At 32.0% G+C, this 25893-nt stretch overlaps 1 protein-coding gene across 1 annotated transcript in view; it reads right to left on the minus strand.

The window, feature by feature from the left end:
* LOC148282255 (uncharacterized) overlaps positions 1-25893 on the minus strand; it is a 160442-nt gene that overhangs the window by 39983 nt on the left and 94566 nt on the right. Inside the window, exons 2-3 of the mRNA XM_088225371.1 lie at positions 23772-23936; positions 10273-10371 (exon numbers count right to left, since the gene is read on the minus strand). Coding sequence (XP_088081497.1) covers positions 10273-10371; positions 23772-23936 — 264 coding nt within the window. The remainder of the gene's footprint in view (positions 1-10272; positions 10372-23771; positions 23937-25893) is intronic.

Genomic DNA, 25893 nt, shown 5'->3' on the forward strand with positions numbered 1-25893 from the left:
TATTGAGTTTTTCAGAAGTATGTTTTCAGGAAAAACGTACCAAGGGAAAATGTCGAACTTTTATAAAAAATCTCTCTGGGTCTAGTACTACGTGATAATACGATAATTTACCCAAAAATATCAAAGATGTTTATACAGTAGCTCTGTTTTAATCAAGCCTGAAGAAACATCTCAATTCTCTTCCTTAATTTCTCCTTATTTCCTCTCTCGGTATTCCTCTTTTCACATTAAAGACAAATATCGATATTAATTTATTTATATATATATTTTTATATATATAAATATTTTTGTTTTTTTTTATAAATATTTTTATTTTAATCGCTAGTTCCATTTTTGCATCTTTTTTATTTTTTAATCAAGTACATTTTGAAACTAAAATAAATATTAACTTTTATTTAATTGGGGAAATTATCGTACTGGGTGAAAAATGCAATTTTTTTGCTATAAGCCGGCCAATGTACAAATACGTATGTACAAAAAGGTAAATGAATAAAAAAATATACACATATGTTATATCCATATCCTTTGGATAGTTTTAAAATAAAAACAGAACGAAGCACTTCTAGTTTCTTAATTAAGAATATTACGAAAAGGGTCGCAGGCATTCATGTATGTGACATGGAAGCTTTGTTAGATCTTTGTTCATCGGCAAAACGTTAATGGCTCAATTTCGGTACGGCGGAAAGTGCTCTATTCTGGGGACATTGATTAAATGGGATTAAGAATAACAATGCAGGATTTCTCCAGCTAGCACGAATTTGGAATAAGGCAACTAGTTTACCTGTCTCAGATAACTAAATCATTACTCCATTTCACCCAGGAGAATTTGTAACAAACAAACACGAATGTGAACATTTTCAGTTGAGACAAAATAAACGTCGAAAAAAGTTGAGAAAAGGTGTAATTTATGAGGAATACTAAGATGACTTTCTTTCCATTTTATTTATTAAACCATATCTAAAAAACATTTTAATAAGACTTTGTACAAAATACACAACAAACATCGACCTTTTGTTAAAACAATAATACCTATTTTCTTTTAAAACGTTAGAAATGCACGAGTCTTCAGGTTCGATGTCCGTCTGGGAATTGAAAGATATTTTTTTCAAGACAATTGCTCAACATGAACTCGCGGGCATTAAAAACAAAAGTTCTTCAAAAGTTTAAATTTAATTAAATTTATTGCTAAATTCTCAGTTGTTTAAATTATGGTAACAAAAGCTCCAACTCTGTGTGATAAGGTACAAGTACAACAAAACGTCATTAAAAAGTAAAAATAATAGTTATAATATAATACATATAGCAGATTAATGTAGAAAGGATAAATAAGTCAATATTTTCATTTACATGGATTTGATGACCGCATCACCAATTAGAAGGATAAATTAACCAAAATATTTCATGAAATTTGTTTTCAAATAAAATAACTTTGTTTTCAACTACTTATTTTTTTTACCGACCGGTTTCAAGGCTACAAAAGCTTCCCTATTATGGTATACTTTACTAAAATATAAGGCAGCTTATTTACTTATAAGGAAGCTTGTGTAGCTTCAAAACCGGTCGGTAAAAAAATAAACAAAAAATCAGTCGTCAGAAACCAACTTCTTTTATTTTCATTTTAATTATAATGAATAACCACATAGTAAGTGCTTCTAACTACGTGGTATTTGAAATTAGTTTTATTTACTCTGTGCACTGTTTCGATAATTTTTATTATAGATTTTGAGTGTATTTAATATACGACGAACGATAACTTGAAGCATTTTTTCTAAGAAAGTCCCACACAAAAATAAAATGACTCGACGTTAAAAATATTTTTTTGTTAACGACGCTAAACGACGTCGCGCATTAAAATACAATGAATATTATTCAGAATTTTATCAAGGGGAGAAAACGATAAAACGTACAATTTCAACCAGATAATGTTAATTAGTAAATTTGTAAATAATTTTTTATACAGTTCAAAGAAGTTAGAAATTGTAAATTACTTTGAAGCAGGAAGGCTTTGATAGCACGCAATGTAAGTAACGAGTTTGTAAAGATATTTTTTTCTGCATTTAAATAAAGATATTATTTTAACACTTAATTAAGTGTATTTAAGACATTGCGAGTATCAATTGGATGGTGTTATGCAAAAACGTGTTAAGCCACAAAATCGAAGAAATTAGTTGTCAGAATCATGATCCAAAAGTGATATTTTTACTTTAAAAAAAATAGTTTGATAATAAACTCAATAACTTATATCTATGGATGGGGGGGGGGGATTAATCATACGAGTCAAAATGCATTACTTTTCAGGATACAGTTTTTTGTGTCTCAAACATAACGGGAATCAAATCTAACATTGAAAGAATATGCTTTTTTCTCCATACTTATAGAAGTTGGACTATTGCTATTTATCGTGAATACATAGAAAGTTGACAACTCTTCAATGTTACGTCGTTTAAGGCATCAAGTTGGAAAAGGTTCTTCTTCGAGAAAACTTTTTTGCAACCGATACATTTTATTTATTAATATTATTAAAAAATTACAGACAAATATTCTACTTAGACACTAAGGATAAATTCAACAAGCGGAGGAGTGTGGTATAGCGTAATACTTGAAAGGATCTATCGGTTCCCATATAGGCAATGCCTGTTCTAAGAAACCGATATGATGCGGCAGAAAAATAATAATATTGGAACGTATTTGCAAAAATGTACACATACGAGTATAAACCTTTTTTTGTGTGTTGTGAAGTATGTATTTTATACAAGTATGTATAAACCAATAAATTTATTTTGTGAAATAAAGTACATTGAAAATATTATCATTAATAACGTTATTTAGCGTGTTTTGAAACATGTGTAAACATAGTTGCATACTACAAGATTAACAAATTAAAACGTGTATTAAAAAAGTTAATGTATGTGATTGTTCCCCCCGCCCATAGATATCTAACTTACAAATTCTCTGCAACACCTCGATGTGTAAACCAAATTCTCTGTAATACCTCGATGTGTAAACCAAAAACCATGCAACTGGACTAAAAACAATGTAACACTGTTAGATGCGTTAACGCGTTAGCGTATAGTTTCGAATTAGGGTCAATATGTGGCTAAGATGATAACAGTATTGCAAAAATGTGTTTACCCCCGCAATAGACGCTTTCTTTGGCAGAATTGCCGAAAAGTTTTGTTTATTACAAACGGCATCTATATTTATGAAATTTGGGGATTCATATTATTAACAGTGTATGGATGGGTGCGCATGAATTGATTTGATGTTAAAGGATTACAATTGAAGTTACTTATTAAGTAGATACACACGAGTTACATCCTTACAATTTTGTACAGAAGGAATTTACAATAGCGAACACTGGCGACGAGCTGGTGGCTAGTGGACGGGCGACACGAAATGCCAAGATTAAATGTGCATATTCTTTCGCTGCACGACGTTTAATTACTTGTCCGAGCTGACGTTGCGTCGAGTTACGCGTTGCGGGCCAGAACGGTGTTCGGCCCTGTCAACTTTACGGCTTGATGGTGATGACCTCCACAATAGTAAACCCCAATGTATTTTTGACATCTGATTTAAAGCATGAAGCTTTTATTCTTTTTTACTCAAAATTTTCCATCGCAATAAAGTAGATTATATTGATAATTTTACATTTAAAAAAAAGACAAAAATGACAGATTTATGCATTTTTTTTAGGAAGTAACATTGTTTGTCGACCTCGTGGTGTAATGGTCAGCGCGTTCGCCTACCATTCAAGAGATCTCGGGTTCGATTCCTGACATGGTTGATATAAAATCTTCATTTAAAAATGGGTGTTTTCACACTGAAATATTTGATTGTCCCTGGACTGGTACCCGAAGCGTATGACTGATCATCTTACCTCCATGTAACAAAAATAATCAAGATACGCCAAGATTGGTGTACCAATGCAGTGCCCTATGCAGCATTAGGTGCGGAAAGGGAATAATGAGTAATGAAATGAACATCGTTTGAAACATTTCTGTCATTTCATTTTAAAGGTGTTCTGTAAAAATTCGTTATCCCACTTTTTTCTTATATTTAATTTTTATATTCAAGAACAATAATATTTCAAAAAGTGACACCTTTATTTGTTCTATTAAGTACTGTTTATATATAAAACTTAACAGCCAAGCTAAATTGATATGTTTTTTTTAATGTGCCTAATGTCAAACGTCAATTATCTTAATTTGGGGTTGGTGTGACTGGGTGGTTTTGCAATAATACCCAATTATTTAATATTTTCAACCGATTTTGTTCATTACTATTATTTGGTTAACTAATACATTAAAATTAATTATTTATTAATAAATTACTAAGGCACTTTAGGAGGCGAGTAGAACCAGTTCATGTCTAGTTACCTTCGAGTAGCAGAAACTGGTATAGAAATTGTGTGCTTTCACCGCAGGTTTGCGGTTAAACGTGAATTGGACAAGTGGAACTTGGGGAAAGATAACTTGGCCAGAGCGATTAACGACACCGCTGGGGATTTTTTCCACGACGATGCATAATTATAGCGTTAAGCAAATTGTAATTATTGTGGGAGTGAGCTTAGTCAGGACTTAACGGGTAATTACCATTTAGAAAGAGCACACGTGGCAGGCTATGACCCTTTCCGCACAGAAGGTACTCGTCGAACTAATTTAATACAGCGATTAATTTAATTATTTAATTGAATTAATTTTGAAATAGCACATGAAATATAGTTATTAATATCTAGAGTTTTCTAAAAGGTGGTGAAATTCCATATTACGGTAAAAGTGTCGTCATAGATCCAAAACTCATTGAAAATAGAGAAAAGTGACTGATCGAAGTTTCGGTTTCGGACAGTCTTTTTAGTTTTCGGACAAAAACTGGCCCAAACTTCGACTCAGCCGAAACCTGCGGTCGGGATGTGTCGGATTACATTCGGCTGTACTAGGTTGGGAAATGAGCACAATTATTAGAGATATAGAGAGGTAGACTTACATCCATGTGCGAGAAAAGAATCCTGCAGTTCTTTGGGCATATTTCCAGGGGGAACTCTGATAGTTAGGAGAAAACTATTTTCCTGGGAAGAGTCGAAGGGACAAGGTCGCATGGCCGTCAACCGACAAGATGGAGCGGCACAGTCACTGAATTATCAGAATCATCATTGACGAATGCCTATAGAAGAGCACAAGACCGTTCCAGATGGAGGGACTGTCCACAGACGAGCCCTGACTGGAGTCAGGCGTAATCACCATACTCAGATAAGAGGCACGGATTGAAGTGAGATTAGAGATATATTTAATTACTTTGTTGGGTAAACAAACAGTATGTACAGAAATATTGCTGTCTATGCAAATAATTCATTATTGTATTTGCTATTCTCTAACATAAAAAATAAAAACTAGACACATTTTGTGATTTTTTATTGTTGTTTTTGATAAATAACATAACTACGAACCAAAAAGCGCTTAAAATAAACAAATTTACTCATTAAATTTATGTCGTTTATTTCATTGCGTATTTCATTTAACAATTTTAATGAACTAGGAAGGTTTAACAATAAAAACGCCATATTTTGGGTGTTTTGAAGTGACTTTTAACTTATTTAAATAATTTTCGGTAACGGCCAAAACTAGAACAGAAGCTTTTTATTGAAATGGTAAAACATAGTTTTGTTGTTTTGTGGCATTTCGAGATGACTACAAAAGTATTGATTCCTAACTTACTTACTTCTTATTTATTTTAAACAAGTTATATAATTAAATGTATTAATTTAAATTATAAAGAAAGAAAACGAGAAATTAATTTGTTATTCTATAACACACGAGCGATAAAACCAGCCACTGCTTTTAAATATTATACTTCAAATTGACTTACATTAATTTAGTATTAACGGAATTATTTATAACTTAAATAAAAAATCCCACAGTTCCCAGTTTACTAAAAGGTTTACAAAAATGCATTGTTAAGGAACACGACTGCCATCTAGCGACGGAAAACAAATGATTGAAGAAAACTGTAATCCCGAAATTTTATACGGAGGGTGTAAAAGCTCGCTCAAAGTTCCGGAAAATTCCAACGATGGCGCTAGAATCAGCATTTAATGAAATATGTGAGAGAAAAACCTTAATACTTAAGATACCTAAAACATCTTGGAAAAAAAGTATATATGCAATTAAATACATAAAAAATAAACAAAAATATTAATTGAACAATGCAGATTAATAACATACGTTTTAGTAAACTTCTTGATGATTTAAATTGGTGATTTGTTATTTGATGTAAATTAAACATTTAGCATTTTATATAATGAGGAAGTTCAGCCTTACGGGAAATTGGATATAAAAAATGTTTTCTTAAGCGCAGTAAGAAATAGAGCATTAATGTTTGGCAAAGTTTATTGACAATGTACCAAAAACATAATAAAAAATATTTCAATAAAAACGACCTACTTTGAACGACGTCACTTGTTCATATAAATCAACCAATGATAAGAGAGTTGTGAAAGATTTCCGGCTAACGGTAAGCCAGCGGACCAATCGGCAGAACTGATTGAGAAGAAGCGGAAGAAAACTTAAGATGTCACACGCAGAGTAATTTCAGAAATACAACATTTAAAAAAATCATAGCGCTGATATACATAAAAAATACGATACATAAAAATTATTTGGCTTAGTTTAATAGTCTATTAACTAATTTTAAAAAACACTGAACTTCCTCATTATAATCTATGTTTGTGGAATTATAACCACAATACATATATATTTATTTTTAATGGTGGTTGTTCTATATTCGCCCGAACTAAACACAGGACTTAAGTCCTACTAAGTTGGAACTTACCCCTACAAATTGTACAAAAATATATTTATGTATTAATTTAACTAAGTGTTTTAATTATCTACACCATATATTTTTTAACATTTTTACTACTCAAATTAAAAAGTGTTTCCTTCGTTTATAAATACTTTTACTTTGTGGACAAATTCATTAAAAAAAAATTAAAATACCTTCCTCGCTTCGCTCGAAAGTTCAAAATTAAGCAAGTGGAAAAAACCGAATAAGCGAAGGTGACGTTTTTTGGTATTTTTTGCGAAACAACAAACGGGGTGTTTTACAACCTACAATAAGATGATAATATCTCATATTATAGGAAACAATTTTCAAATGTCCTAAAAACGTGAAATGAGATTCATAAGAACACATATAAAACAATTGATAGTATCAGAGATTCTTTTTTAACGTGAAATAATTGCATGATATAATAACTTATAAAAGTTACAAATTAAAAATACTTATAACACTTCCACTTATTTATTTGACCAATTAGACTGGTTTGATGATAATATTTTGTCTCTAAACACTGAAAAAACATATATCATCACTTTTACATTGAAATAACAAGTAAGAAGTCCTATAAATATATGTATCCACTTTTACAAAATACAATGAAAGATGTTAGTTTCATAATGATGAATGCCTTCAAATCAGTGAAAAATAGCACAAAATAATTAGGCATAATAATTGATAAAAATATAAAATGACAGGAGCAAATAAATAATATTGTAAAAATGATGAGATAACTTATATATGTATTTATTAGATTACTTAAAACATTAACAATCAAAAAATTTATATCAATTTACTTTGCATTAGTTCGTTCCGTATTGCAGTATGGAATAATCGGATGGGGTGGTTATTTTAAGATAAATATTTTGCCAGTAAAAAAATACAAAAATTGATTTTAAAAGTTATATAAAAAACGGGCTACTTTTCTCATTGTTTAAGAAATTCATAGTCTCTGATATAAAACCGATATTTTAAAATAATTGTTTGCTTCAAATCCAAAAATAACATAAATAGTAGTGTAGAAACGTCACAAAACGCAAGTACGCGACCTTGGACAATTAGTAACATCTAAATTCCAAAATATAAAACAACTACAGCACATCATAATAACAGATAAGTATTTTTCTTTAATGAAATGAACAAAGGAAATAAAAAGTGCCGTCAGGAATCAACATGTATAAGAAAAAAGTCAAAAATTATATTCATAAATCTTTTTTGTGTAGCACTGATTGAAAACATAGTATTTTTTTGGAATTTGTATTTTATACTGAAAATATTTACTTATTAAAAATAAAATAAACACATTTGTAAGACGTCACTCCCCATTATGTACACAATAATTGTTTTTTTATATTTGTTCAGAATAAACCAAAATTTCAAAAAATATATATTATTTGTCAGTGCCCCTAAACAAAAATTTCTAAGCGAATCAATATTTTTCTATCGGTCATCTGATATTAATCTAGATCAGAGGTTCCCAAACTTTTTTGTGTCGTAGACCCCTTGCCATGTTTTTCGGTTTTTGGTAGACCTTACCTGATATTGATTTTTCATAAATTTCTGACTGTAGTGAAGTTTAGTGTTAAAAACTTAAAGTTAAAACAAATGTTAAGTTTTATACATTCATTAATTGAATTTAAATTAAAACTACTCAAAATAAAATTTCGTATCTGTTATATAAAAAAAACGTAACATAAAATAATCTAAGCAATAAGTAAATGTTTTTAGTGGGAAGGATGAACCTGATGCTTTAATAATAAATTATCAACATTTGGCGTCAATTTTGTCAGGTTTACTCTTAAATCTCCTCGGCCAATGATGTCAAGTCTGTTTCTTTTTTTCGTTAGGAGATTGGTAACAGCGCTGAACCCCCTTTCCACTAGGTATGATAATGGAAAGGAAATTAAAAATTTCCTCGCTATATTGCCTATATCCTCAACTTACACAGTTTTATAAACGTATCTATTATTTTAACTACATAGGTACTTTTATAAATAATGTACATGTCTTTATATTATAAGATAGTATAATGTAAGTAAATAGGTACTATCAGTGTATGTTGAGATCCACTATCGTGGACCCCCATTTTCATTTCTTAGACCCCCATTTTTTTTCGTTGACGTAGACCCCTTGCAGGTTGTCATAGACCCCTGGGGGTCGATATAGACCACTTTGGGAATCACTGAACTAGATGGTTAAATTATGCCCACCCTGGGAGAAAAATCGGATAACTAGTAATGGCGGAATAACAAGTCAAGCATTTACGGGTTACAGGATTTACATCTGGCGTAAAATCCAGCCACGTTAATCGTCCCTCTTTATACTATCGAAATGGAAGTTGATAACAAAAGTACAAAGAGAGTTCCGCGAGTAAAATTGCTCTCGAATCAAAAGTTATCTCGTTATTAAATGTGTTTTTCAGAAACGATAAAGCTCGCAGTTGAAAGGTTTCCGCTATCAGTCGTAGAATCATATTCAGTATAGGAAATAAATTATTTACGCTTTATAAGTCGACGTAAAAATGAAAACATTAGTCGCGAAAACGGTAGAAAATGTCCAAAAGTTATTTCTTCGTGGAAGCTTTTAAGAAAATCACAACACATTATTTAAAAAGCACACACAATATGGCATTTTATAAATAAGTTATGTTTCATACTAATTCGTTTCCTTCTTCCTGTTCAAATAAGTGGATTCAAAAAATATTCTCACTTATTTCAATAAATTATGCTAACAAATACCGAATTGTTAATTAGAAAATAATTGATAATGTTTTCACACAATATTTTATAAACGAGATAATCAACTTATCTTTGTAAAATTTAACAAATTGTTCAATTCAAATTTGTATTTTTTTCATACAGGTAGGTTTTAATTTAAGTTATATTTTTATCGGCCTCGTGGAGTTATGGTCAGCGCGTTTGCCTGAATGGTTGATATGAAATATTTATTTAAAGGGCGTTTTTACACTAGAATATTTCAAAGTCCCTGGACTGGTACCTGAAGCGTAAGACTGATCATCTTACCTTCAAGTAACAAAAATGATCAAGATACGCTGCAACTGGTGTACTAATACGGTTCCCTATGCACCATTAGGGGCGGAAAGGGAAATAATGATATTTTTATGGTTGAGTCATATTATAACCTTTAAAAGATTTTACCAAATTTTGTAGGTGGCAGTTCATTAAAATAAACATCAATTTGACAGTTATGTTTATCAATATCCGTAAGTGTAATTATAATCTTGAATGATATAAGATTACTAAATATTTTTATTATTTCATACTAATCATATTCATATATGTACTTATATACGTGTGTATATGTACCTATGGGAAGGTAAAAGCAATCATAAATTTAACTTATATTATAGATAAATAATTAAAATACAAATAAGTCGGGTTAAATAGTAGAATTATATAATGATGGAGAATTGAACAGTACCTGGCTCGGGGATGGGTGAGATTGGGCTCTCGGGAAGGAGGATTCCCTTCTGCACCAGCTCATCTCTGTTTGCTCGGACGGATATTTTTCGCTCCAATGCTGAAAAGTTATTGAAAACTATTAAAATAGTTTTAATTAAGGAACGTATTATCTGTAATATTATGAATAAAAAATCAGTAGTCAGTAATTCAGAGTCAGATTAGACAAATTGAGAAGCGAGAAGGTAATGTATTTGGCTTAAATTGTGCCAAGTTTACTAAAAAATAAGGTAGCATTTGGTCTGATTTTTTTTAAGCAATTTAAATGAAACATTGATTTTAATTACGTCCAACATAAAAAGATTTTCAATAATATTTTGAGTCTATTCAAATTATTTTAGACAACAACTGGATTAAACCCCCTTGGGAGTTATAAAAATTAATACATTACAACAAATGCCTAGACTTCTATAAAATGTTCTTTATCTCTGCTGTACTATATTAATAATAAATTTAGATGCCGTAATTTCGACACAATTAAAGCAAGACTAAAAGCAATTACATAAGGTCAAGTGGGGTAAGAGACATATTTTTTAGAAATTCAAATTAAACTCTCTCTGCCGAGATTTTTTTTTTCAACAGCCACGGAATGAAAGTATATTTACTATTATTTTATACAAAGCTACTTTTTGCACCAAAAACATTGTGCTATTATTAATAATCTAAAAATCTGCACTACTGTTTCTCTTGTCCCGTTACACGGGGTAAGAGTACAAAGCAGTACTATATATATATTGGCGGCCTCCGTGGTGTAGTAGTCAAGACGCTTGACTCACGCACGGAAGGTTCCGGGTTCGATTCCCGGTGAGAACACAAAAATTAAAATGTGATTTTTCTCAAGCCTGGGTGCTCTGTGATGTAATTCACCACTGTCATTAGGCCTCCTGGCCTGTTGTGGTGCAAAAAAAGAAAATAAAATAAATAAAATGTAAAAAAAATATATATCATCATCATCAGTGGCGCTACAGCCCGTTGTGGGCCCTGGCCTCCTCCAGAATCTGTCTCCATTCCTCCCTGCGCTCTGCGGCTCTTTTCCAGTTCGTCAGGCCAATTGCTCTAATGTCACTTTGCACATTAACCAGCCATCTTAATTTCGGCCTGCCTCTGCTTCGCCTGCCTTCCGGAGTGGAATGAACAATCTTTTTTGGGGTACGGTTATCATTAATTCTGTGCACATGGCATAACCATTATAGTCTTCCTATTTTTATGAATTGTGCAATGTTGGGATCGCCATTCAGTGCCTCTGATTCATGATAAAACCGTCTCCTCCACACTCCGTTTTGGTTGACAGCACCAAATATCTTCATTATTATTTTTCTTTCAAATACCATTACCATGTTTTCATCTCTTTTCGTCATAACCCAGCATTCGGCACCATATGCAATAACCGGTACTAAATATCTCCTAATGAAATATATATTATCTCCTTTAATACAAAACAGTAACCCCCAATTAAATTTGTACCTTCGATCATTCTAATGAGCAAGAAACAATGCTTTCGATCTAATATATATACATCCATGTAATTTTTAAACTTTTTCAATTTTCTTTCCCAGATTGCATAATGTAAACATTATTTTGAATTTATTTCCATGCCTAGTATTCTGTTTATTCTGTTATTTTCAAGTATTTTTCATACCCTTTTTAATTTGTAGTATATCATAATTTTAATTTTTCTGCTTTTGTTAAATAATATTATAGTTTAAAATTTAAAAACGTCTCTAAAAAAATTATTATCTGTATGTCCCTAAATGAGTTTTTTTTAAAAAAACTCCTTGGGAATATTGTATATAATTATGTATAATATGTTTTTCAATATAATAAAAAAAAAAATAAAAAAAAATTCGGGGCAAGAGTGTCAAACAAAAGCACCGATAAAAAATATTCATGTTTTAAAAAAAAATGCAACGCATTAAGCTAGGGTTTCCTAGGACAGCGGTGCCCGTATCTTAGCGGCCGTAGTGAACGGTGATACGGTGGACAGCCGTCGTAACAGTGACTAGAGTGTTTTTATTTTTTAACGATGTTATTAACATCGTTTTCCTAGGAAACCACTCTCTAGTCACCGTTACGACGGCTGTCCACCGCATCACCGTTCACTACGGCCGTTAAAATACGGGCGCCGCTGTCCTAGGAAACCCTAGCTTTAGTAACATTTTTGCTTCGATTCTAGAACAACATCTCTCTGTCTGACCGATTCAGATCAAATAGGTTGTTTATTCTATAGATTTTGATAGATGGAGCTTTTGCTCCTCTTGTCCCGTAGTACTCTTGCCCCACCTGACCTCATAGAATATTTTTACAGTTAGCTTTGTATTGATAAGAATTTACCCTTAATTTTAAAGTCGGAGAACGAACATTTAAATAATTGTAATAAATATTCCACATTTTAATATTTTATAATAAGGACATTTTTCAGAATTTCTACAGTGACATCCCACCTCCGTCGAGGAGAGGAACGATAAGAAGCATAAAAAGTAAAAAAAAAAAACAAAAACAAATAAACAAACAATCACGCCGTTTCCCCGTTGGGGTAGCAGCTACATCCATACATCTTCTCATGCACGCACGCCGATTATTCCTACTCTTGACGTGTCCACCTTCAAGTATTTGATGGACTGGATCGTGCTAAGTCTTTCTCGATCTTCCTCGTTTTCTGCACATTCGCATCGTAGATCCTTTTAGTCGTTCTTTTGCAGTCCATTCACTCTACATGTCCAAACCAACGCGGCACCCCTTCCTTGATTCTGTCGATGATGCATGTCTCAGCCTTACACAGTTCACGGATCTCGACATTTTAAAAAGTTAAACGTTAAACAATAAACCTATTACACGTTTAAAATGAAATAAAGTTAAATTAACAAACATTTAAGCAATTCAAGTACTTAAACTAACTTTATTTCAAATCACTATATGAAAATAATATGCCTATCAGTTTATAAACGAAATTGCCTTTTTTCAAGTAGCACAGGGTATATTGTTTTTAATTAGTGATTTTAAATAAATTATTTACTGTGTGAATTGTTTACCATGGAAAATGAAAAGTTATTTTGTCTAAAATATAAAAAACGGTCTAAATTTAATTTGATTTTTCAAATTTTATTTGGCTTAGACGCTTAAAATACTTGACAATACGTTTTTAATTTGTACCTAATAATTTTTTATGTCAAAATTCAAACTTTATTTTGAGTGTTAGCTTTAGTCGTGTAGACATTGTTTCTGCTTACAGGCGTGTAAAACTCATTTTCCTTCTATCCACACAGCCGGCCGTTGCTATATTAGAAAACGTATTTCACTTTTTGTCGAGTAGAAACCCTTTTTAATTCCCAATCTCGATATCGTTTTTAGGCCCTTTCCCGAATAAAACATATCATTCATCCGGAGAATCATTATAGGCCTTAAGCCATTCGATCGAATTTCGTTGACAAACAATATCGGTTTTCCCGTACTACTTTATAAGAACCAAAATATTAGGGGAGGGTTTCTGTGCCAATACGGGATATATTTGTTTGAAACGTTGATTAAAATCAAAAACCGCTTTGCAAATTCTACTTTTTTTCAACAATAAATATTAATTCAAGGTTCACATATCGTTTTCAATAAAGACGGTGGAAGTTAATTAGCAGAATATTTATTTAAAAAAAGACCATATCTAAAATAGTTGAATAAAAACTCTCCTAGCACAAGACCTTGCCTGCTTTTTGAGGCGGCACATAGAAAATAAAACACAATTACTTAAATATTATATAAGTGATCAAATGATATACACAAAAATGATATACACAAAAATGATTTACACAAAAATGATATACAGAAAAATGTGTAATATATTCAATAAATAAACATTATATTTAAAGCATTAACTTTCTGGTCAAACACTTTACTAAATGTTATTAAATATTTGTATATAACCATATACCGACCTTTTTAAGTCTACCGGTTCCGAGACGTCCCTTATTTTAAAAATATTTTCATAACAAAATCAGTGTATGTAAGGGTTGCTTATTAAAATGCATGTCGTGGTTTTATATTGTTGTGTAACAACTATGGTGAAGGTATATAGTAGGTTTTGCACGTTGGTTTAATTGAAGTCCTGACGAAGAAACGGGTACGTCTCGAAACCGGTAGACACAGAAAAATCGGTAAGTGGTTATAGAGAAATATTTAATACCATTTAGTAAAATATTATATTGCTTCATGAGCTCAACGGTACTGGAATGTGGATTCAGATTATTGGAATTTTTAAAGTTATCTTTGCGTAACATCTTTGACCGATGGATTTGTAATAAATGGAATAGTACGAGCTCGGTAAAATCTATTCACCGAGAGACTGGCAAGCCAGACAAGCTGTCGTCAAGTAGATAAACTTATCGTTAGTTGAAGGGTCCAGACTCCCGACTCAACCTCCACCCCTTACCAGGAATACAAAACCATTTAAATAAAATGTACACAAATTAAATGTTAGTAAATATTTGTATAAAGCTACCTACCGACTTATGTATGTCTACCTGTTTTGAGACGTACTCGTACCTATCCGTCTCTTCGTCGGGAAACTAATTACCACTAACATGCGAATTCCACTTTACACCTTCACCACAGTAGTAGTTGCACAAAAATATGAAACAGTGCACTTATTATACAAATGTTCCTTTATAAGTGGCCTGACGAAGAGACAGGTACTTATCGAAACCGGTAGTTGTAAAAAATTCGGTAAATAGTAGCAAACAATTATTTACTAACATTTAGTAAAATGTTCGACCACAAAAAGTAAAAACTTTATTTATTAATATTTTTGTATGCAACTGATAATATTAATTTATTAGTTTAGAAATCATATGATATATATTATTATACAAAGTCTAATAAATATGAATTACGTTCTCAGGAGTTATTAACTCTTTTTTTTAAATCACATATAAGGAATAACAAAGAAACAAATCAAGTTTAACAGCTTTATTACTAAATATATTACAAGAATATACCAATGAGCAAAAATCATTTTTTACTCAAACAAAAAATATATAAAAACGCTTTCGAGAATGGAGGAAGTAGTAAATCCAGAGCTAAGGGAGATAAGGTCGTTAACATCACATGCTACGCAGACGATGGAATCATAGTGACAGTAGCAATATATTACTTTTTACCACTTTTGACTGTGTCAAAGCGCATGAAGGATACAACTATGTGTATGTTTGAAATCGAGAAAGTATAAGTCAGCCTTGCATAGGGGTTTTATAGTTGGCGCGTTCGACTATCATGCCCGATGTTCCGGGTTCAATCCCTTACAGGGTTGACGTGAAGAATTTGTTTAAAATTATCCTTAATTTCCACTTTCCGTATGTTCATCTGAGAGCAGCTATCGAGTCGAAAACACTTGCCCAGGATTCTATTCTATTACACACACAGACCACAAGTAATCAAGTTGCCATGAAGAAAACGGTATTTATTGGGACTTAAAGGTGAGGTTGTACATACTTGGAAAAAGAAGATAGGAAAAAAATCACAGTTTTGAAATGTTCTTAGTTTCAGGTCCCGACGAGCTGGGTAATACCTGTATTAAGGCAGGACTTTTTTTTTAACTTGTGTTTTTTTTTAAATGATGCTTAAAAAATTCAAATAACAATAATAATATTGAAAAATAAATATAATTTAGAAAATATACCATTGACAAATAGAAAATGAAACATGAATATATATTATATTACACATATTACTAGCTAGATATATTACTATCTTTTACCCGCAGCTTCGTCCGCGTGGTATTAGGAAGAAATTAGTTTTTTTTTATTTTCAGTTCAGTGTCGGAATACAGCGTTTATTAGTAAAAAGTACATACTTGCAAAACAAAATAAAAATAAGTACTTGACATAAAAAATTGCAAGAAAATATTCTTAGCAGCTTCACTAGATACAAAAATACCTGTTATAAAGCTACATATAAATATATAGGCATAAAATAATAAGAAGAATATGACATTTTTATAATTAAAATGAAAAAACAATTAAAAAAAATAAACATGAAAAAATACATTAAATTAGAATCAAAAATAAAAAATATAAATATTTAGGCTTATAAATTACATTAAATAAAAAAAAAATATATAAAAAGTTTTAGTTTTTTCGTTTTAACAACGAGAATATTCCCGATGTATTTTTTTTTGATAAAAAGTAGTCTGCATTGATAACTACCGCTAAGCGAAAAATACGACGATTCGTTAATCTATGTCTTTGCCGACGTAGCACCGATATTCTGATTGAATATTAATTCATTTTTCCACTAAGAATTTTCAGCTTCCCGGTTATCCCCATGCATAGAATCACGTTGCTCTGTTACGACGAGAAAGAAACACATATAAATAGACGAACACACTTCGCATTTACAATATTAATATGGATTATATTATTGACGTGAATTCGATAGCCGGGAATTCGTTAATAGGGGAGTTTATTCGTTAAAGCGAGCAGCAGGAATAATGCTGTAAATATTTACTTTATAATCTGAAGCATTCTCGGTCAAAGCTTTCTTAAGAATTTCACGAAGCGTTAGATCTTTGGCAGGAGCTAAAAAGTTCCCCCTCCCCTGTTCCTCGAGAGACCCCTTCCCCCTTCCGCATAACGTCCCGAAGACGAGGGGTAAACTTCATTTCAAAACAGCCCAAGAAAACCGAATGAGATTGTAGAGAATGAAGATCCGTTCGAGGCGATGCGACGTCCTCCATACGAGACTGAAGACTGAAGAGTGTTTCCCCCCGAGTTTACGTTTATATCGGCATTCTGGCGAGAGTTTAACCTCATTTTATTTACGCTTCGCTCAATTTACGTTGTAAAACTCACGGCAAATTACTCTGTGTCGAAAACCGCGCGGATGATAAACATCTCAGGCACCAAAAAAAGGTGCAAAATCATTAAATTGCGTTGTTCCAAGGTTGTTCAATGATCTCCCACAAACTATCATTAACATGAAAGATCTTCAATTGAAAAAAGGAACTGAAGAAATATCTTCAAACTACTTGAAATACTTGTAAAAAGGTAGAAAATTTTTTTTTTTTTAAAACCTGTCTTAAAAAAAATTTGTCCCACTGAAAAGTCTTTAGACTTAGTGGGTTATAAATTGTAATATGTATTAAAAAAATATAAAATAAACGCTGTTCTGCAGCACTGAAACAGAAAAAGTGTCTTCCAAAACTTAATAAAGAGGATGTGCGATTCCAGATAAATCTAATGAATAGAATAATAATTAAACAATGTTTTTCTGTCTCTCTCTTGGAAATTCCTTCCCGATACCGTGCGAATAAGACAGGTCGGACTTATTTTGCCTAGCTAAAATCGTTCGTTAAAACGTTTCGCTGTCCCGTTTTCCACACCCCAAAACTTAGCAGACTTGTTTTTTTAAGGAACATCAGAATGAAACTTCGTGTGACGGTTCCTTTTTCGTTTTCAAGATTATTTATCATATCTATATACCGTATGTCCGAAAACGACAGATAAAGCTGGTCGCCCTTTTGTGTATGATGCTCCTAGCAATTTATAAAAAAATATTTTTTTTAAATCATTCCTCTAGGCTTAAATTCCGCCCTAACGCAACTTATTTCATATTTCCATATACGGGAATAAATGATTTTAAAAAATGGCCCCAAATTTTCTTAATTAACTATAAGAACGCAGATATTTAGTTTTTATTTTTAAAAACATTTATCATACACTGTTAAATTATGTGTTTGAAGTTCGATCGTACACACTCTTCTATATATCTCAATTTATTGATTTTCGTGAAGGAAAATTACTGAAACCGTTATTGTTGTAAGATGCTTTCGAATTATTGCACCAAGGTACTAAACAACACCTAAAGACACTAATCGATCTATTTATTTCTAAATTTGTTGCAACGGAGAAGAATATTTTTAAGAAAATTCGCAAAAATGTTTTTCCTCTCTGTTACAACAAATCCAGCCTGTCTACAAACTTTTGGACATACTTAAAACATTTTTGACGGGAAGGGTCAGGTATAATAATTTATAAAGGCAATTATTTGGACTGCCTAGGTACTGCAGTGCCTCCGAAGCTGGACGGGGTCTTCGCTGCCCTACTTCGCCAAAGAGCCTGGAGCCTATGGGAACGCCTGAAAAAGCTCCAACAACGCGCTTCTCCAAGCCACTGCAGGGTGGATCCATTCACCCTTATTCGAGCGATGGCGGGATATGTTGAGACCACCATAAGTGCTTCAAATATAAAATCTATAAGATAATTTCGTTTTATATGGTAGAATTGGCTGTGCACCTATGCATGTAGCCATTTTACTGGAATAAAAAATAATAATAAACAATAATAATTTTTGTTTTAAAGTTTCAAAAACTTATTTTTTAAAATATAGGACGAGTGATATATTAATCCAAAAGTTAAAAATATCCAGTGACCGACATCGTCGCTTGTGCAAAATTTTCGTGACATCTTTAATATTAAAGTTATAAAAAATCAGCAAGGGTTATTCCAAATTTGAGGATTTCATTAGGTATCACTCGTCTCTCATTCATTTTTTTTATAATTACAGAACTTTTTTTCTTTTAGCATGATTTTTCTAGTTATGAACGTCGTTGGTTACAACGGGATGTAAACAAGCATTTCCTGTTGATGTTTAATGGATATCAAATCCAATCAGTGAAAAGATCTAAAAATAAAGACGAAAGCTATCCGAGAACTGACTAATGGATTAAGTTCGCTGAAGGGAGAACATTTTTAGACACGCGCGGAGTGATGTGGACAGCATCCATGCTCTAGCACCGGAAGTTCATCAATGTTTTGAGATAACGCGAGGCGTTCTACGAGGACAAAGGCAAACATTAGAAATAGCTCCCCCAGTCGGGAATAACTTAGCTATCACTAACTAGAACACTTATAGATATAAATTTAATAGGTGTTAAGGCCAGCCGTGTGACATATTGAAGTGACAGACGCAGCGAGGATAGTGGAGAATAAAGCACGAGGTTCAAGTTGTGTGGAGCAGAAAATATATATAAAATTTATATTCGAAGCACAAACTTTGTTAATATATTACAACAAAGATAAAGATTTTTTTTTAAAGGGAATATATTAGTCATTGAATTCTTATGACCTGTCATTTGCTGGTTTAAGTGGCCACTTTACACACTGTGCAACATTCATTTTTTTGCCTATGTTTGAACATCCAAAATCCGTCAATTCTTCCATCTGATGATCTTTGTGAAGTTAAAGAGCTAAAACTTTTATTGATGCGGGTGACATTCAGACCAAATACAGATATTCAAACATAGGCAGGACAGTGAATGTTACACAGCGTGAAAAGTGACTACTTAAGGCGTTATATACAGTTAAAATTTTTGAAAAATCGATTTTATTTTCGAAATGAACATATATTTAAGTACACACACAGAAAATTTCAAGTAAATCCGGCGATTATTTTCGAAGTTACGCGCATATTTGTAAAGACGTGTCAGAGCGTTAGCAGAGCTTACCTAGAAGAACGCTGTCCCTTTTATTTACCTGCCTATTTAAAGCACACGAGAGGGAAGAATTGTCCGCAGACAACACAAACTCGAGTTATTAGAAGCTACCGAAGGGGCGGAAGGCGTATTATATGGCCCTGGAATAGACGACTCGATGTAATTTAAAAATGTTTAATTTTTTCTTTAAGTAAAACGCGTTTTTTTTAAACTGTGTTTTAAAAGTCGGTGACCAAGATTTCTTGGAAACAGCTGAATCGATCAGTCGCAAATTTTAACTTAAGCTTTTCAAGTATATCCACTGAAGGTTTTTTCTCACCGATGAATATTTCTTTTTTTATAAACAATTTGAGGCAAAAAAAAATTGGTGAAAAATCGTTTTTTTTTTTAGAAGTCGTTATTTTGTCAAAACAAAGTATTTTGCTTATCCTTTCGATTAATTACAAAATTATACATTACTTTAAAGATATCAGTTTGGTTTTTTATTTTAGATAATCCAGTCCAAAGATATCGCGGTCACCGCAAGGCGCCTTTTTTGAAAGGAACTCCTGAGAATCAGCTATAGCAGCTTTCAAAATTATTATTTTTACAAATAAAAAATGTTAAAACATAGGTAAAAATTGCCATAACGTGCACAAATTTTCGCATTACTAAATTTAAAACTCTTCTCAGAGAAAATTCTTAAAAAATCCCTATTTTTGGGCCTCCTGACTGTTTAAACCCCCTTTAACCAGCCAATGACAGGGCATAAGCCCTGTAAATTCCTAGACTTCTATAAAATGCTCATTGTCTCTGTTGTAATATATTAATATTAATAACTCCCAAGGGGGTTGAATCCAGTTTTTGTCTACGAAAATTTGGATAGACTCAAAATATTGTCACTAAATTTGTAATTATTCATTATAATAATACAAATTAAAAAAAATACACATTGTTTTTAACCACTTATTACTTATTTTATTACCGACCGGTTTCGGAGCTACACATTCGATCATTTGCACTAGGTCTCAGCAAAGAGGAGGAGTCGAATATAGGAAATATTGTTTATTAATCTGATTATTTATATATTTTTTATTATTTTTGAAATACGATTATATACATTTCTCAATTATACCCTGATGACGAAGCACTGGTATATCCGAAACCGGTCGGTTATTAAATAAATGGTTTAAAACTTGGGGTTTTTTTTTAAATTTAACTATAAAATATATCATTTCAGCAAAACACCACCAACTAGATATGCTGATTTTGAGACCTTTAAACAGCGAATTTCACATATCCGATACGAGGATAACAATATAAACAAAAATAATATGTTATCGACACAATAATCGCAAACATGGGGTACTCTGTTAGTAAACAGAGTTTTAAGTAAAGGCTGAAATGGCAATATCCCAAGAGGATATTTAAGGGGGTATTCTAGAAATTTGAATTAGGGCACTGCATTGGTACACCAATTTCAGCGTATCTTGATCTTTTTTGTTACATGAATGTAAGATGATCAGTCTTACGCTTCAGGTGCCAGTCCAGGGACTATGAAATATGCTAGTGTGAAACACCCTTTCAAACAAATATTTAATATCGACCATGTCGGGAATCGAACCCGAGACCTCTCGCATGGTAAGAAACGTGCTGACCATTACACCAAGAGCACGAGTGTTTAAAGGTTAAACCTTCAAAAACGTCTTTAATTGAATTTTTAACCGTTTTCCTAGGAAACCACTCTTTAGTCACCGTTACGACGGCTGTCCACCGCATCACCGTTCACCACGGCCGTTAAGATACGGGCACCGTTGTCCTAGGAAACCCTAGCTTAAGTCCGATAGGGTTATGTTGGGATCTACGAGTGTGTTAGGACCTTGGCGGTACACTGGAAGCTCGTTTAACACGGTTTCAAAATAACACCGTTCATAAAATAAATTTAAGAACTATTTTTTAACATTACTCTAACAATGCGTGATAGTAATGGAATTATACTGTTTGTAATTGGAATGCCCTACATCGCTCATTTACTTACTTGGCGTATAATATATCGGCCGTGATCGCCTCTATGATAGTGGATAATCCTCAGAGTAATGATTCCCTAGAGACGCCCTTTTACTCGATCGCATAGAACAAAAGCGTTCCAAATTTTAGGTTTGGTTTTAAGTTAAACAACAAACTTGTAACGTAGTGTTTAAGTTTGCGCTTGCAATTCTCGACCCGAGCACCTACGGCCCGTTGAATTTATGTAACTGTGGCTAACTTCATGGTTAATAATCATAGAATGGTTTTTCTCCGTATGGGCAACTTTATTACCCATAGTAATATTATTGCTTAAAAAACTATTCTTTGTTATGATTTTTAAAAGCATTTTGATATCGACTTATATTTAATAAAAAAAAAAAATGATCAATAAATAGTAAACGATTCATTTTTTACAAATAAACCAAATTTTATTTTTATTTTGGTTCTTTTCTTAGTATACTTTTTTTACAATGTACTGCGTGGAACGTATACCCGTGTAAAAAGAGGTTCGAATGGTTTATAGGATCTTTACCGTACACTGCGCAAATATCGCAAGCAGCTTTGTCAGCTTTATTCCCGGGATTGAACGTGAACAATAAAAATGCTCACTTTAGTCTACTTCGACATTCTATTTTGACAGCTAATAATAAAATATATATATATTTATATATATATATATATAACGTAAAAGCAAACACAACATCTCGCAGAGCAGAAAATTTTCTTTCGGATGAAGCATAACCTTTACCATTTTTTTAAACTTTTGGTTCTCATGTTTAAATTTGGTAAAAAAACGAGCACAACTTATGTTAACACCCATGCATAAAAGACGAGCGTAAAATATAAAAACATCAATACACAAAATGTGACAACTATTTCCAAGATACAAATTATAAGGCATAAAAATCACTCCAATGGCCAATTTCACGGATCGCAAATCGAGAAAATCATTTTATTCTCGACTTTAACAATAGAACAACATGAATTCAATGGCAAAAACATTTGGCATGACAAAAATCATCATTTCCATATCCGCACCCAGTTGGGCATAAGCACTGTATTGGTTCACCAATTGCACCGTCTTTTAGGATAGGTGATCAGTCTCATGCTTTGGGTGCCCATACAGAAACTATATTTATTTATTTTAAACGTGCTCGTGTTAAGCCATAATATTTAACCACAACAATATGTAAAATAAATTAAAATAATTAGCAAATTATTTACGATGTAGTAAAAGAAACGAAAAATAACAATTCACATACAAGGCATAACAATAAATACTTATAAAATTAGTAAAATATAAATCATACATATGAAGTTACAAACATGAACCAGTATACAAGATAATAATATCATTAAAATTAAAATAATATATTACAAAGACATAATTGTTATAATAATTATTATATGGTACATAAAGCGTATTAATTAATGTAACAAAATAACGGTTAAACGATATTAAAAAATAAAACGAAACATCAAAATATTACATATAAAGCGGAAACAAGAAAAAATATAAGAAAAAAAGCTAAAAAGGATACAATAAATTATTTCATTTGATGAATTGATGCGTGTTAAATGTTACTTTAGGGTAGAATCACCCTTTAAATCAATATTTTGCGTCCCTACCAGGAATCTAACCTGGGACCTCGAGCACGGTAGGCGAACGCATTACGAGGCGGACTTTTTTCGCGAATTTTACCGAGTGCCATCGACTCAATAGGCACCCACCCGTCCAGGGTTTTGGTTCCTATTCACACTAAGACTTTTATTTTTCATCCAAAAAATGTGATGTTTTAAATAAAATATTAATAAAATAAATAAAATTACATTAGTATTAGAATAAAACAATTTTATTTTTATTTTTTAAAGTTGTTGAAATCAAAGTTGTTTTTATTTATTTTATTTTAATGAATAACTACAAGGTTAGTGGGTAATATGTAAATTTTATTTTAAAATAATGTTATTTTTCCACTTACATCTAGATGCTGCCTCGAACTTGTCGGACTTCTTTTTTCTCTTCCATTTCCATGGTTTAAATAATCTTCCTAGCGCGGAGAAGCGGGACTTCCTCTCCAGGGGTGGGGTCCTTGCACCGGGGCCCAAGCTATTCGTGCGAAGGGCGGCGCCATTTTGTTTTTTAGCTGTGAAAAAAGAGAATTCCCAAATGAATTTTGTAAAAACGATCAAACAGAAATGCGTCAAAAAGTCTACAAATATAGCCGGATTTTATAGAACAACAATACTGCCGTGCAGGGCCTCAACAGCCACAGCGGCATTAATTGATTAATTCATTAATTTCAAATGTATCCAACTCTTTTTGCGCTTCGACAACTGGAAGGTTGTAAATTAAATACCCACCCATGCAGTAGCATTACGTTTAATATTTTTAGGTTGATTTCGCTGAAAATTTTTATTTGTAAAAATAAAGGCGATGCGTTTTTTAAAGAAAAAAATTACATTATAATTTGATAAAAAAACAGCATTAAAAAAAATCATGTGTTTTATTCACACTAATTATACCCGAAAGAAATACATGCTGCCAGTTTTCTCCAAAAAACGTAGTAAACCTTATGAAATACTGCATTTTAAGCTGTCATAATTACTAAAAGTCACAAAAATAAGCTTTTTTGCAGTATCAAGTTATATTACTGCATTTTAACGACTTTTGGGCAACTTTTTATCTACAGTAACTGATGCGAATTTCTTTTTTTTAAATGACATGTACGACACGATTTTTATCACAATTAATCGTTATCATCATAGCCGTATACTGAAATTGTTCAAAATTGAAGGTTTTATCAACATCATTCCGATTTACTTGTTTGAAAAGTTTTTTGTGTTATTTCGAAAGTGAATTTTTCAAGTTGGGGCGATTTAGGAATTACACAGCAGAATAGTAAATAATATCGACGGATAAAAAAATATTCACCTAATTCTTGGTCATAGAAAAATGATGTCTCCTTAAGTCTAGAGGTTCCCTTTTATTTCTTTTTTATGATTACTATTGTGTTTTTGAAACTTTATTTATAATAATTAAAAACCCAGTTAAGGTTACATACACATTTATAAAGGCAAGTCATATCGCGTTTAATCATTAATTAGTCATCATGTACTTTTTAAATTTGTCTCCGATATTTTTCAAGTAGTCGGAGAAGTCAACGTAATGTAATTGTTGTTTAACTAACACTTTTTATCAAAATTTGTTTCAACAGAGAGGGAAAACATTTTTGAGAAGGGAATTTAGAAGTCTGGGTATTTATAGAACTTATGACCTGTCATTGGCTGGTTTAAGTGGCCACTGTAACATTCACCTTTCTGCCCATGTATAAACACCCACATTTCCTCAACTCTTCCATCTGTTGACTTTTGTGAAGTAAAATAGCTGAAACCTTCATCATCTAGGTGATATTTTATCCGGCTGAACCAATTCATCTACTAGGCTCTAGGCAACGCCTGAAAACAATTTTTATACTTCTTCTTTTACCAGTTTGTTTAATTAACAATGTTTTCAGTATGCCCGAATGTTTGTAGAGAGGCAGGATTTCCTTCTTAGAGAGTTATTTAAATCTAAATTTGTTGCAACAGGGAGGGAAAACATTTTTGAGAAAAATTCTATTGATCCAACATTTTTTTATTTTCGAAGTTAACACAATTTCTCATTACTGAAAACATGACTGAAAAACCAACAGCAAATAATCTTTCCTATAAACAAAGATAAAAAGCTTGATTTTTTGTCATAACGTGTATTTTAGTATGATTTCACGCAACCATTTCGAGTTCGGCGCAATTTCGGGATAAACTTGAATTGATGTCTTTTGACTAAAAAATACTTTTTTTACGGATTTAATACAAATAAAGCCATTCGCAAATCTTCCAGTAGGTACTTAGTACGGGATATACTTACGTAAATACATAATGATATAACGAATGTTTGAACAGATTAATGGAAAACGCAAGATAAATCTTCCTTTTAGGCATTTACCACGCTAAATCAGTTTTGTTAAGAAGGTATATATATTTAAAACAACCAAAATGTACATAACAAAACGCCAGAATTTTAACATCTTTACGATTTTCAAATCCACCCTTGAAACGCGC

Source organism: Micrasema longulum, unplaced genomic scaffold (assembly GCF_059751315.1).
Source record: "Micrasema longulum isolate JH-2025_06_02 unplaced genomic scaffold, ASM5975131v1 h1tg000350l, whole genome shotgun sequence".
Classification (NCBI taxonomy): Eukaryota; Metazoa; Arthropoda; class Insecta; order Trichoptera; family Brachycentridae; genus Micrasema; species Micrasema longulum.